At 40.1% G+C, this 15,723-nt stretch overlaps 1 protein-coding gene across 1 annotated transcript; it reads right to left on the reverse strand.

Moving 5' to 3' along the window:
- Positions 1-1,025: 1,025 nt before the first annotated feature.
- Positions 1,026-12,714, reverse strand: LOC106875798 (isochorismatase domain-containing protein 2). Its single transcript, XM_014924066.3, has 4 exons — positions 12,466-12,714; positions 10,016-10,126; positions 3,425-3,557; positions 1,026-1,421 (listed from the first exon to the last, which is right to left on the reverse strand). The coding sequence occupies exons 1-4, from the start codon at positions 12,647-12,649 to the stop codon at positions 1,247-1,249; spliced, it is 603 nt and encodes a 200-aa protein (XP_014779552.1). The 5' UTR covers positions 12,650-12,714; the 3' UTR covers positions 1,026-1,246.
- Between the last annotated feature and the right edge of the window lie 3,009 nt (positions 12,715-15,723).

Here is a 15,723-nt window from a genome sequence, read left to right on the forward strand (position 1 = left end):
CACATTGCTCTCAGTCCTTCTCAACATTGCCATTTTGCTTTCCCTCAGACACCATGTCTCACTTCCATACAGTATCACAGACATCACGCAACTCCGATAAACTCTTCCTTTTGTCTTGAAGAACCTTTTCCAATATAACAACACTCCACATTCCCTGAACTTCACCCAGCCAAGTCTTGCTCTTTCTGTCACCACTGATTCACATCCACCCTATCTCCCAAATAACAAAATCCTCTCACCGTTTCCACTGGTTATGCCAGCCCTCCAGCTCCTTTCTCACATCTTCCACAAATAAAATCTCTTGCCAGTCTTGGGGTCACCTTCTTCATTTTCGTACATCTACCATGAATCCATTTCTCACATGTACACAACACCACATTTGCCATTACCCTTCTCTTACAAATACTGACATCGATCAAGAGGAATTGCAGTGTTATATAAATCTCTTAAGTCAGGTATTTAGTGTTTATGAGTTTGAAAAACACGTTTACTATGGATACACTGCTGGGGTTGATGTTATCCTGAGGGAGATAGTTGGTTGTTATAAAAAGATTAGCTCAAAAACTAAATTCATCTTTTGCAAACCGACACTCACCATTGTTTCTTTTGTTTCTAATGGTGTCTCTCCTGCATTACCAAGTGTGTGCAATCTTGCAAAAGAGATGCCTGCCAATATTCCCCTAAGTCTCGGGCTTGATTCTTAAAATAGTTTCTTCCAGAATTCTTTCCCTTGAACTCAAGTTCAACTGCATCAGTCTCACCACTCAAGAAAAGCCTGTAATGGCTATGAGCACTTTCCCTCTTCTCATTGGCATAGCTTTCCACCTTCAAAAAATATACCTCCATCAACAATCACAGGGAACATGTAAATATTTGCATGGCTCTTCTCTTTTTCATAGTATTTAGTTACTAGCAAAGAAAAGTGCTCAATCTGAAAGTTGCAACCAACAACATTTGAGCAGAACCTGCTGCATCAGAATAATCTTCACTTCAAGAAGTTTATCATAGAATCAGGTAAGGCAAGGTCAGTATAATAAATTTTTATTAAGGTTTCAGATTTTAACAGGTCAATAAAACAATTAAGTAAATTTCCAAACATAGAACTGTCAGATTTATCTCATAGTGAAAGAAGGCATAAGTATCTAACATTCCATGAATATCTATCAATAAAAATAAATTTCAGAATTAGGGAGGATGTATCAAAAAATTAAAATGTAGTCGCTTCAATCCCAGAATTCAATTGGTTTCACAAATGAGATGGCTGCATTGGCAGTAATCCACTGTCTGGAGCAGGATGTGTAATTAAACGCTGAATTTCTTTAAATTTGGGGTGTTTTGCATCTTGACAAAGAGACAGCAATGCACTTTCACTCGTAGTCAAAAAAGCACCTGCATCCTTAATGCGATTGAATGCATACATCCTAAAATGATAAACAAGACATTTGTTGAAGCAATAACCTGCATCAAAGTAAAAAATCAGGGAGTCTATTTCACAAATTAACAAGATGTAAAAAACAAAAGCAAAAATGTTTGATCCTGTCATGCCATGTTCCTGTTATAGCTGGAATAGCTAGAACATTGTCTCTGATTTCCAGTAAAGTGGTAATAAAACAACACATGGAAAAAGAAGATTAAATGCTGAAACTACACAACTTATTATGCTGCAGCTTTGTAATCATCATCATCATCATCATCGTTTAACATCCGTTTTCCATGGGTTGGACGGTTTGATTGGGGACTAGCAAGCCTGGAGGCTGCACCAGGCTTCAATCTGATCTTGCAAGGTTTCTACAGCTGGATGCCCTTCTTAATGCCAACCACTCCAAGAGTGTATTGGGTGATTTTTACCTGCCACTGCATGGGAGCCAGTAAGGCGGCACTGGCATCGGCCATATTCATATGGTGCTTTTTATGTGCCACTGGCACAGGAGCCAGTTGGGGCAGTGGGGCTGGTATCGACCACATTCAGATGGTGCTTCTTACGTGCCACCAGCACGGGGAGCCTGTCAGGTGGCACTGGCATCGACTCACACATGAATGGTGTTTATTACGTGCCACCAACATCGGCCACAACTACAATTTCCATTTTACTTGACTCAGTAGGTCTCCTCAAGCATGGCGTGTTGCCCAACGATTCAAAGGTACTTTTTAAATGGGCAGATTATGACACTGGTATAGGCTATGGTTGTGATCTCACTTTACTTGTCAGGTCTGCCCAATCACAGCATATCTCCAGAGGTCTCGGTCTCTTGTCATGGACTCTGTGAAGCCCAATGTTTGAAGGTCGTGCTTCACCACCTCATCCCATGTCTTCCTGAGTCTCCCTCTTCCACTGTTAGGGAGTGACACTTCTTCACACAGCTCTCCTTTACATATTAGTATGAAACTTTCTTACTGTTGAGTAAATATAGCATGTAGCTCCCAAACATATTTGAAAGTAAGACAATAATATACCAATATATATCATATGCTTATTTGCTAGCAAAATTAAAATGCTATGGATTCCCAGAAAGATAGTAATTATGGATAATGTGAATTACTTGGTAAATTGAGTTATCTCCAATTAGTGGTTAACATCACTAATTTCAATATTCTGAAATAAGATGTATTAGAAATTGTGAAATAAATAATAGACCAGTTAAATAAGATTGTAAACAATTATTACAAAATATATAATAATATGGTATAACTTTTTTAAAGGTGAAACTCAAAGTAGATAAAGATAATATTTAAGGTTTTATCTACTTCAAGTTTCACCATAAACATGATTTATTTATCTCTCAAACTTTCTAAACAAAATAAATTTCAATTCTTATGTAAACAATACAGTAGTATACACAAGGTATACTGCAAGAGTGTGAAACAATTTGTATATATTGCATGGTGAAAAATGCAGGAGTTCTATTACAAAAAAGGTCTACTGAATACATAATATTAATTCATGAGAAATACTGATTGCCAAATGGTTGAGAAAGAGACTGCATATCATTGTCCTATATATGCAATAGGGACAACTATATTAATATGATCATGTAATTAATGTGTGTGAAGCTGTTTGGTGAAAATATATTAGTTCATAGAAAGTATTTGCAATATAGGTAACTTAATAGGGTACCGAGCTGACAGAATTGTTAGCACACCAGGCAAAATGCTTAGCATTTTGTTTGTCTTTATGTTCTGAGTTAAAATTCTGCCAAGACTGACTTTGCCTTTCATCCCTTTCAGAGCCTACAAAATAATAGGTACCAGTGGAACACTGGGATCAATGTAATTGACTTAATCCCTCCTCTAAACTTGCTGGCCTTGTGCCAAAATTTGAAACCAATATAGGTACCTTAATGAAGTAGTCAGCTTCAAAGCCTCACAAAAGACACCAACACACATTTAAAGTTTCTACAACAGAATTGATAAAATGAGTACATACCTATCAACCATTGAACGAGAGGAACATGCATCCACAACGACATGGACTTGGTAGTCTTTCTCCAAAAGATCAAGTACTGTTTGTTGAATGCAAGCATGTGCCTCAATACCACATAAAACAACAGAATTTACATCTGGGGAAAAAAAAAAAAAAAAAAAAACCATCATTTTAATGTTCACTTTTCCATGCTTGCATGAGCTGGATGGAGTTTATTGAGGCAGATTTCTAGAGCTGGATACCCTTTCTAATGCCAACCCTTGTTTCCAAACGAGATAATATTTCTCCAAAACCAGAAATGTTTTTTGCAGAATATTGGAAATGATTGACACTGCTTGTATGATGCTGGCACTCATTTATGATTACTACACCATTCCAAGATAGCCACTTTTTAGCCACACCAGTGCCTGTGTACGTATATGGCATTAGGAAGGGCATCGACCCATAGAAACCATGCCAAAGATGACACTGGAGCCCAATATAGCTCTGCAGCTTGCAAGTCACCAGTCAGAGAAAAGAAATGAAGAAGAGAAATCAGAAGGGAAGAGCAAATAGAAGAACAGAAAAGATGGGTGAGGTGAGAATAGTGTGATAGATGATTAGAGATAGAGAATGTGTTGGATACAGAGAATAACAGTTCAGTGGAGGTGAAGTCAAGGGAAGAAATAGGGTACAACAGAAGATTGCTGGAAGACTGGGGGTTAGACAATGAGTTGTGGAGGAAGGCTTGACAAAACCTTGTTTTTCCTGAGATGAAAGGGTTTTCTCAAGCACAGCATGCAGTCATCCATCTCAGTACCCTGTCATCTCTTTCACAAAGTTCAACATCTTGAGGTCAGTCTTCACCACTTCAACCCATGTACTTCTGGGATATTAGGATAGTGAGTTTTTTTCCATACTGTTACATGTTAGAGAACAAGAGTGGCGAGTTGGCAGAATAATTAGCATGTCGGACAAAATGCTTAGAGATATTTCTTCTGGCTCTTTTACACTGAGTTCAAATACTACCATGGTCGATTTTGCCTTTCATTCATTCAGGGTTGACAAAGTAGCAGTCAAGAACTGGAGTCAATGTAAGCAACTAAAATTGCTGGCCTTGTGCCAAAAATTTGAAACCATTATATGTTAGAGGAATCTGCAAACATTTGTTAAGTTTTATGAGAGGAAGAAGGTAGAGGTAGAGTAAACAAGTAAGCCACTATAGCCATCTACACATAAGCAGTGTGGTATTAATCTTATCTTGAGTATAGTTCTCATAAGAATCATTTCAGGAATTACCAATGAGTCATCTATGAAATTATCCTTAAAAGTATCTCCTTTTCAACAGTCTCACTGTCATGTTCATGCAGTTAACAAGAAAACCTTTCTTGGTTGCTCCAACCGAACAAGGTGACTGACCTTGGCAGGGCCTTTTCTATTAATCTCAAATAATGTGTGCCAAAGTTAGTTCCTATCCACACCAAACTCCTCAATATTTTTCTTTATAAGAATCATAATCATTGTTATAATATCCACCTTCCATGCCTGCATGAGTCAGATAGAGTTTAGTGAGGCAGATTTTCTATGTCCTGTCTGTTGTCAACCCTAACATGTTTCCAAGCAAGGTAATATCTCTCTGTATCCAGACACGTTTTTTGCAGAATATTGGAAATGGATGACATTTATTTACAACAATCATGATAACAAGACAAAGAGACAAACATGCATACACAGGAACAGGGGAGCATGCGCACGCGTGCGCACACACACACATACAATCATCATTTAACACTCATCTTCCATGCTGGCATGTGTTGAATGGTTTGACAGGAAGTGGTAAGGGAGAGGACTGCACCAACCTCCACTGTCTGCTTTGGTATGGATTTTTACAGCTGGATCCCCTTAAAACCAACCACTTTACAGAATGAGAGTAAAAGGCAAAGGGACTCTCACTCAGAGTAAAAGGCAAAGGGACTCTCACTCAGAGTAAAAGGCAGACTGTATGACGCATGCGTACGAACAACCATGCTACATGGCAGTGAAACATGGGCTGTAACTGCTGAGGACATACGTAAGCTCGCAAGGAATGAAGCCAGTATGCTCCGTTGGATGTGTAATGTCAATGTGAATACCCGTCAGAGTGTAAGTATCTTGAGAGAAAAGCTGAACATTAGAAGCATCAGTTGTGGCGTGCAAGAGAGACGATTGCGCTGGTATGGACATGTGGTGAGAATGGAGGAGGATAGCTGCGTGAAAAAGTGCCACACCCTAACAGTTGAGGGAACCCGTGGAAGAGGTAGGCCCAGGAAGACCTGGGCTGAGGTGGTGAGGCAAGACCTTCGTACATTGGGCCTCACCGAGGCGATGACTACGGACCGAGACCTTTGGAAATGGGCTGTGCGTGAGAAGACCCGGCAAGCCAAGTAAGATCGTTGCCAGTGCCCCTGGACTGGTTCTTGTGCGGGTGGCACATGAGATGCACCATTTTGAGCGTGGCCGTTGCCAGTACCGCCTGACTGGCTCCTGTAGGATTTTCGAGCGAGATCGTTGCCAGTGCCCCTGGACTGGCTTGTGCGGGTGGCACATAAAAGACACCATTTCGAGCGTGGCCGTTTTCGTGCAGGTGACACGTAAAAGCACCCACTACACTCTCTGAGTGGTTGGCGTTAGGAAGGGCATCCAGCTGTAGAAACTCTGCCAAATCAGACTGGAGCCTGGTGTTGCCATCCGGTTTCACCAGTCCTCAGTCAAATCGTCCAACCCATGCTAGCATGGAAAGCGGACGTTAAACGATGATGATGATGATGATGATGATGACATACACAACAGGCTTCTTTCAGTATCTCTATCCACCAAATGCACTCACAAAGCTTTGATTGGCCCAGGACTGTAGCATAAGTCACTCACCCAAGGTGCCATGCAGTAGAACTGAACCCAAAACCATGTGGTTGAGAAGTAAACTACTTAACCACACAGCCTGGAGGAATATAATTGTGTGGAAACTATCAAATTATGCTACAACACATTTTGTTACTGCAAACTCATTAGCTATTGTTACTTAGCATTCAATTTCATTATTTTGATTCAGGTCACTTATTCTGTTATAGTTTCTTATGAATATTAAATTAACTAACATTAATTTTTATCATGTTTTCTCTTCTTTCATGCTTACATCAAACATGACTAATCTACTGGAAAAAAAAAAAAAAAGAAACTAATTCCTAGAACTTGAAAACTGGATAAAATAATAATGATTATGATAAATCTTCCACATTGTGAACACATTAATAAATCCTAGAAAGACTTGTCTTTGATATAACCAACTTACTCATTTCTCATTCCAACAAGTAATGTAGATTCAAATAACCTATATATAGCTAATACATTACTGAGGCAAAAAGTATATGATAGTATCCCACCAAAAAGTAACATATATATTACAAAAAGTAACATGCATATTCTAATATTAGTAGAGCATTTGATTCCATTCCTAACTAATCACTTATAAACAAAATACTTAACATATACTTTAAAAAAACAACAAAATTGTGGTTAGAACAATATCTTACAATACTAAGTAGAGTGAAGGGGGATTCTGCAATGTTGGTTGATATCTTTCTGGTAAAGGACCAAAAGGATTGACTGTTGTTTGGAAGGTGAAAGAGCTTGTTTGGTCTTTGGGATTTCATTAGCTTCTAGGGCTTTTGAGCTTTTGGATTTCCCTGGATGTATTTCTAGTATCTTATGGAAGCAATAAAAGGTGCAGCAACATCAGAAGAAGGTTAACAGGGAAACTAACTTTTGTATGTGGAAGGTGCATAGGTACAATAAATGCTGTAAATGAGCAGGAAATAGATTCCATCAACTGCCAGTGGGGTAGGTTAGATGTAGTAGATAGCTTCTGATATTTAGGTGACCAAGTTAGTAGTGGAGGTGGATGCTCTGAGAGCGTAGCTGTGAGAATAAGGTTATGTTGGGCAAAGTTCAGAAAGCTACTATCTCTGCTGGCAACAAAGGGCCTCTCTGAGTGAAAGGCAGATTGTTTGATGTCTGTGTGCAAACAGCTATGCTGCATGGCAGTGAAGCATGGGCTATGACAGCCGAAGACATGCATAGGCTTCAAAGAAATGAAGCTAGTATGCTTCGCTAGATGTGCAATGTCAGTGTGCATGTTCAACAGAATGTAAGAATTCTGAGAGAAAAGTTAGGCATAAAAGGAATCAATTTGGTGTACAAGAGAAACAACTGTACTGATATGGTCATGTGATGTGTATGGATGAGGACAGCTTTGTAAAGAAGTGTCAATCTCTAACTGTGGAAGGAACCTGTGGTAGAGGTAGACCCAGGAAGACATGGGACAAGGTGGTGAAACATGATCTTTGAACTTTGAGCCTCACAGAGGCAATGACTGGTGACTGAGATCTTTGGAGATGTGCTGTGCTTGACCCATCAAGCCAAGTGCACCCGTGCTGGTGGCACGTAAAGAACATCTTTTGAACATTGGACCTCACGGAGGCAAAGTGACTGACTTCCTTTCGAGCACTGGGCCTCACAGAGGCTAAGTGGCTTAGTTCCTTTTGAGTGTTGGGCCTCATAGAGGCAATGACCAAGATGATTGGCATTGTGTTGTGCTTAAGAAGATGACCCATCAAGCCAAGCAAAATTGTAATCATGGCAGATACTAGTGTCATGCAAATTGGCACCCATGCCAGTGGCATATAAAAACACCCATTACACTCTTGAAGTGGTTGGCATTAGGAAGGGCATCCAGCCATAAAAAACCATGCCAAATAAGCCTGGAGTCTGCTGCAGCCTTCCAGCATGCCATCCCAGTGAAACCGTCCAACTCATGCCAGCATGGACAATGGATATTAAATGATGATGATGATGATGTTGTAGGCTATTTTCTTTGCACCTGAACTGCTGCAGCAGAGCTGTGGGTAAAATACTTGAGGGAGTTGAGGCTCTTGGTTTTAATTGCATGTGAGATGTGGAGGGACATGCCAAAGTATGGTTTCAGTCACTCACCTAGCTATCTCTAGTGGATGACAGGTGAAGCACATGTACTGCAAAGTACAATTAGCATAGAACAGAGAGCTCCAATTGCTCAGTAGACTTGAAGTGTCATTAAGGCCTGGGAGGTGAGAGGCACTGCATGGTATGTGAATATGTAGTGGGTAGGTGAGATGAGGTAGTGGTTAACTGAAAGAAAAAAAAATAATAGGTGCAGAGATACCAATGGATTGGTAGAGGGTGGGCTTGGAGATAAGAAAGAGATCAAGAGGGTTTGGATTGTTTGTATGTAGGTCAAGGATTCCTTTAGTGGGATGAAACTAGTTGTAAAGAGTTGAGGATTTCTAAATATTTAGTTTCTCCATGAGTAGCACAAGTATAACATGAATATAAAACTTGTGAGCATTGAAGTCAGAGAGAATGATTAAACTTCAGAAAGCAGATGGAAGAGTTTGGAGAGTGGTAGTAGATGTGTTTAGAGGATCAGAAGGGGGAAAATTTTGGCCTAAGTAACTAGAAGTCCTTGTTAGTAATATCCAGACAAGAGAGTTGGGTGATAGAGAGAGAGGAATCTTCATACTCATAGATACTATCTTTCAGAGTGAAGTTTGAATATAAAGTGTGGTTTGGAAAACGGATGTACTAAAGACGAGGAATGAGAGGAGTGTGGAATGGAGAAACAAAGAGGATGTGTTATTTATGTACTTGCAAAAGGTCATGGGTGTGTACGCATAGGCAGCTGGCTGGTTTGTAGTCCACGGATACTAGAGAAGAAGTGGCGGAGTTGTCCAGAAAGCTTGGAGTTTTTTTTTTTTAGCTGAGATGTTTAGGAAAGTGTAATGAATGATAGTGCACTATGAGATCATACTAATAACCTCTTATTGGGAGTTTAGTCTAGATACTTGCAAGAAAGTAAATACTGTTAAAGGCATCCATGGACTAGAAAGGGTATTGAACCTGGCAGCATGATGTGCTTTCCCAAAAGTGACCTTTTATATAGTCATTTGATGTATGGAAAGCAACATTTACAACTATATGACTTTCCTACAAAACATATATACATCTTCAAATGCCAAGACAATAAGCACCTGCTCTCACCATTCTTCAGACACAGCTGCATTTCAAATAAGCAGACTAAAATTAGTACCTGTTAAATCTATGTCTCTTTTATTTGTAACACCAAAGAACATCAAAAGACATAAGAAAAAAAATGGTAAAGATTATGTACACCTCAGTAACACATATAAAAGACATAACAAAACAAAGTACAAACATCTAAGAGCACTGACAGGCATCACATTTGGCCAACACAAGGACAAAATACTAGTCTACATTAGGCCTATGATGATTATGCTAATCCTGCTAAGGTTTAATCTCCCAATAACAAAATACAAAGAACACAAAGTGGTGCATATTGCAGCATCACATGTTACTCCCAAACTACTTGAACACAAGAAAGGAATATTTTGTCGCTGCAGTGAACTCCAATCCTTTTATTAATTATAAAAAAGCACACATTTTTGTGATTTATTACACTAAAATAGTTAAAAGGGTATGTTAAGAGTGGAGTACAAATAAAGGGAATAAGTGGAACAAACTTACCTGGATGTTCTTTTAATTTATTCTCAACTTCTGAAACCATCATTGAAAATCTTGTTTTGGCAACAACTGGAATGTCCTCGACATCAAGCTCTGGTACAGTGGAGCCTAAACCTAAAATAAAAAAAACAAACTAATTAATCCTTTGCAGTATCTTGGGAGGGTCATTATACCAATAATAAACACATGCACTGGTTCTATTTCACTTCTTTATATTTTTGTTTGCCAGTTGGTTAACTATTTAACCATTCAACTAACCAACTGTTTGATTAATTGTTCAGTCAATCAATCAATTAGGTTTGTCAAAGTCCTTTCATCACCATTTCATGACCTTATTGATGAATTTGGAAAAGGTGGTTTAAAAATAAAATTTCGGAAAAAGTTTAAATGGCAGTGGGTGGTGAAATTTTTAAAAAATTTGTCTTTGGCATATTCGTAATCTCCAAGATCTAAAACATAGGAATCTGAAAATTTTTTGGCACTATTTAAATACAGAAGTCCCGATGTAACGATCTTTTCTTACAGTGCCCACTTGTTAGAGTTAGGGTTTATAGGCATCTAGCGTGACCCTGCTAGAGATTTGAAACCAAATCCACCTGCTTGTTTTTTGTCAAAACGAGCAGGAAATCCTCTCCACACCAGATGATTGATGAGGAAACACTCGATCCCCTAGAATCTGTGCTAGTCAAGGAAAGGTCAGTCCTTTGTTAAGGGTTTAACCTACATTAGTCTATATAACAGAGAATTTCCTAGCTCTTCCTTTTATGTGTTAACTATGACCAAAGAGCAACATGCTCTTTTGCGCCAGCCTTAACCAAGAGCAGCACTTCCCTTCGCTCGACATTTGAAGAGAGGCCTTCGGCTGCAAGAAAGGCGATGCCGCCTTTATCCTTTCTTCTTTTCTGATCAGCACCGTGCATTCCTTACTCTTTCACTCTATACTGACAGACAACCTTTTTCTACATTATCAACTACTAATCAGCGAACCAACCATGTCACTATCACCAGAATTGCTACTGTCTCTTTAACTACATGTCGGCCAAACGAATAAACATATGTAAATAATATTTCTTCCTTCTTGGTGTTGATTCTTCGATGTTTATTGGTACTCCGACGCGAGAACCTTGAAGCGTTACATTTATACGCTACATTCAGTAGTGGGCTACCTTATAATCGAATTGATACGGCACATCACATTCAGCCGGCTACATGTTAGGGTTGCGTAGATGCATCGGGACCTCTGTATTTAAGTAGTACCAAATTTGTTTTAAAAAAAAAAAAAAAGGTATTTTTCCAGGAGAGGTGCGATTCTGCATTAGCACCGAGAACAGAATTATATGAAAGCAAACTTTATTTTGTCTTCTCATTATTAAAGAGGGGATGGTAAAAAAATTTCACTAATACCTTTTTTGGTTGACTTATTTTCGTTAGTTCGAGAATCGCTAAGTCAAATAACTCGATAACTTTACCTGGGCAAGACTTCCTTTCCCTTTCCCTGTTACACCTATACTAATTAGCTTGTTTTTAATCAATGTTACGTGTGAAACAACATTAAATGGTCAATATGCAGCAATTTTCAGATATATCCAACGATAATTTATTATCTACAAGTTGTGGCTCTCTCTTTCAAAACGGTGCTTTAGTTTGACCTGTAATTCGAAGTAGATTTGGTTGCTATTTCTAACCGGTTGAGGGACTTTCTATTTACTATTCAACGGCTCCAAGCTGGATGTGATGTGCCATGTTTTATAACGATTTCTTACACCGTCTAAAATTTGGAGGAAGGTGATAGTCGAATTAATATAAACCCCATTTCTTGACTGGTGCTTTATTTTTATTTTATCGACTTCATTGCATTGTTTGGTCGATAAACTCACGTATTGATACATCAACAAATTTACGTAATAGGGTCGATGAACTTCGAACTTTTTCTTAAATTATAGTAAAGTTCCCCAAAGTAGAGAGACCAGTACTTGTTATACCAGTGGGTTAGCTTAAATCATGGCCATGTAATTATTACAGGGTAACAAAACTCACTGAAAACGTATCTGAAACAAACCGTGCAATCTGACCAGTTTATACCAGTGCTCCGCACACAGTATTCTGCGGCACACTGGAGTGCCACAAGACAGTGCTAGGTATGCGGCAGTGTCACCTGAATATAATTATTTCCGTATATTTGTAGTTCGGGTGTGCCGCCCAATTCTGAAAAGAATATCTGTACCGCGAATGAAAAAGGGTTGCGGAGCACTGGTTTATACTATTGGTAAACTCAGTAACCTTCAATGTGTATGAATAACATGTCATTCAATGTGTATAACTTATCAAAAGAAAAATACATAGAAAAAAATACATTTCTTGAATAAAAACAATCCGTGTTTTATAGTAATTTTTTTACAATTCAGCAAATGAAATATTACGAAGAAACTGCCAAGGATAAAATTTACACTAACCTTTAGGATATTGCTCGGTCACTATAACAGGCATATCAAGAATTTTCGCAGCACTTAACATTCTTGCAGATACTTCCACTATCTGGGGAAAATATTGAATAGTTGGTCTAAACTTTTCCTGCATATCACACAGGAAAAGTATAGATCTATTCAACAAAAGTTTACCAAGATGATTACAAGCCATTCTTGCCACTCAGATGGTATAAAATTTGGAGTTACTTCCCCCTGATGGCTGAGATATCTATTGAGGACGATGCAACTAATTATTTTATCTGTAACTGATTGGTTAAATGTATTTCTTTTCTTTTTAAAAGGGAAATACACAACTTATTTGGTTCTTATTTACAGGCATTTTGATACATCTCTGAGCAGTTAGATACCATACAAAAATTATTAGATTTTCAGAGAAATATGGTAGTTTATAATGTTTCATCCCAGGGAAGACTCAACTGTTTGACAAAAATTGGAGTTAATGCACCATATGCCCGTATGAAATTTAACATATATTAATATCATCATCATCGTTTTACGTCCGCTTTCCATGCTGGCATGGGTTGGACGGTTTGACTGAAGACTGGTGAGCCAGCGGCTGCACCAGGCCCAATCTGATCTGGCAAGGTTTCTACAGCTGGATGCCCTTCCTAACGCCAACCACTCGGAGAGTGTAGTGGGTGCTTTTACGTGCCACCTGCACGAGGGTCAGTCATGCGGTTCTGGCAGCGACCACGCTCAAAAGGTGTTTCTACATGCTTCCTGCATGGGAGCCAGTTTGGCAGCACTGGCAACGACCACGCTTGAATGTTGTTTTTCACATGCCACCAGCACATGTGCCGGTAAAGCGACACTGGCAACGATCATGCTCAAATGGTGCTTTTCACGTGCCACCAGCACGGGAGCCAATCCGTGGCCCTGGCAACGATCATGCTCGGATGTGCTTTTAACGTTCCACTGGCATGAGTGCCAATCAGGCGGTACTGTCAACGGCCACATCAGCGATTTTGATTTGTATACACTTGCCTCAATAGGTCTTCACAAGCAAAATTCATTGTCTAATGAATGAGGGGTACTCATAAGTGGGCCGGTTACACTCCATGTTCGGATGTGCTTTTAACGTTCCACTGGCATGAATGCCAATCAGGTGGTACCCTCCCTGGTGAAGAATGTACCCCACAACATAGACTAGTTATTAGTGACTTTAGACTCAAGGCCAGAAGGATACCAAAAAGCAGACCAATCTGGAAAAGAAGGACTTGGAAGCTTAGGAATCCTTCATATGGTCAGAGATTTAGGGATATCCTTATCGAGAAATTTGATGATACGGAGGAGGAACTACAGTCCTGTGACATAGAAGAAAGCCGGGAATTCCTGACATAGAAGAAAGCCAGGAATTTCTGTGAGACAGCTTGCTGAGTGCCACAGACCAAATCTGTGGCACTCACCTAAGGTAACATGGTGGTGGAACAATACAGTAGAGAGGGCCATTAGAACAAAGAAACAGGCTTGGAGTGCCTGGAAGAGTGGGGGTAGCAGGAGAATGTATCAGATTGGCAAAAGGGAAGATAAGAGACAGGTATATGTAGCCAAGTAGCTGAAAAGAAGTTTGCCAATATTCAGTGACGTGAGGACCAGAGAACTGAAGTATTTCAGATTGCAAGACAGTGTGTGAGAGAAAACCATGATGTCATAGGAGAGAAATGTGTCTGCATGGATGATGGTGCCCTTGCTTTTAATGATTCTGCAAAGACAAAGGTGTGGAGAAGCCATTATGAAAGACTGCTGAATGTGGAGAATGAATGGGAGGAGGTGAGTCTGCCAAAGGTTGACCGAATTGAGGGACCAGCTATCCGAATCGACAGTACCCAGGTAGATAAAGTAATTAAGGATATGAAGACAGGGAAAGCACCTGGCCCATCAGGAATCACTGCTGGGATGCTTAAAATATCGGGCAGTGTGGGTTATGGCCTAGCCTCTCGCATTGTAAATCAGGTGGTTTATGGAGGAGTCATAACCAATGACTGGTGTAGCAGCACCATAGTCAACTACTACCAAGGTAAAGGTGATGCATGTGTGTGTACAGCCATGCTACATGGCAGTGAAACATGGGCCGTGACTGCTGAGGACAAGCGTAGGCTTGCAAGGAATGAAGCCAGTATGCTCCACTGGGTGTGTAATGTCAGTGTGCATACACAACTCTCTCTTTGCAGCCTCATTTAATGCAAGTGAACCATCATCCATGGGGACACATTTCTCTCCTACGACATCATGATTCTCTCTCACACACTGTCTTGCAACACAAAATACTGCAAGTCTTTGGTCCTTGTGGTGTAGAACATTGGCAAATTTTTTTCTCTCCTAGGCGACCAAGTCTGTAGTGTGGGCGGTTGCTCTGAGAGTGTAGCAACTAGGATAAGAATAGCCTGGGCAAAGTTCAGAGAGCTCCTACCTCTGCTGGCAATGAAGGGCCTCTCACTCAGAGTGAAAGGTAAACTGTATGATGCATGTGTGCAAACTGGCATGCTACACTGCAGTGAAATGTGGGTCTTGAATGCTGAGGACATGCATAGTTTTGAAAGAAATGAAGCTAGTCTGATCCACTGGATGTGTAATGTCAGTGTGCATACACAATGTAGTGTAAGTGCCCTGAGAGAAAAGTTGGGCACAAGAAGCATCAAATGTGGTGTGCAAGAGAGGCAACTGCGCTGGTATGGCTATATGTTATGTATGAATGAAGACAGCTGTGTGACAAAGTGCCACTCTCTAACTGTAGAAGGAACCTGTGGAAGAGGTAGACCCAGGAAGACATGGGATGAGGTGGTGAGGCACGACCTTCGAACACTGGGCCACACAGAGGCAATGACAGGAGACCAAGATCTTTAGAGATATGCTATGATTGAGAAGACCTGGCAACTAAAGTGAAATCACAGCTACACATGTCTGGCCCTGTTAAGAATACCTCTGATGCATTGGGTGATATGATATGCTTGAGAAGACCTGTTGAGTCAAGTAAAACCAAAATCGTAGCTGGGGCCAGTGCCCCCTGACTGGATCCTGTGGTGGTGGTATGTAAAAAGTACCAACTGAACATGGTTCACCTGACTGGCTACCCATGCTGGTGGCACATAGAAAGCACCAACTGATCGTGACCGATGCCAGTACCTCCTGACAGGCTCCTGTGTCGATGACATGTAAAAAGCACCATCTGAACACATAATTGTTGCCAGGTCCGCATGACTGGCTCCTGTGCCGGTGGTATGTAAA

This window comes from Octopus bimaculoides, chromosome 5, assembly GCF_046866305.1.
Source record: "Octopus bimaculoides isolate indiv1 chromosome 5, ASM4686630v1, whole genome shotgun sequence".
In the NCBI taxonomy this organism is placed as follows: domain Eukaryota; kingdom Metazoa; phylum Mollusca; class Cephalopoda; order Octopoda; family Octopodidae; genus Octopus; species Octopus bimaculoides.

What these genes read in the sequence shown, in the direction of transcription:
- LOC106875798 (XM_014924066.3), bottom strand. Translation starts at nt 12,649, where the DNA reads ATGGCTTGTAATCATCTTGGTAAACTTTTGTTGAATAGATCTATACTT. An exon ending in GACCGAGCAATATCCTAAAG is followed by an intron (nt 10,127 to 12,465) that starts GTTAGTGTAAAT and finishes TTTTTATTTTAG; the next exon opens with GTTTAGGCTCCACTGTACCA. An exon ending in TCTCGTTCAATGGTTGATAG is followed by an intron (nt 1,422 to 3,424) that starts GTATGTACTCAT and finishes TTATCATTTTAG; the next exon opens with GATGTATGCATTCAATCGCA.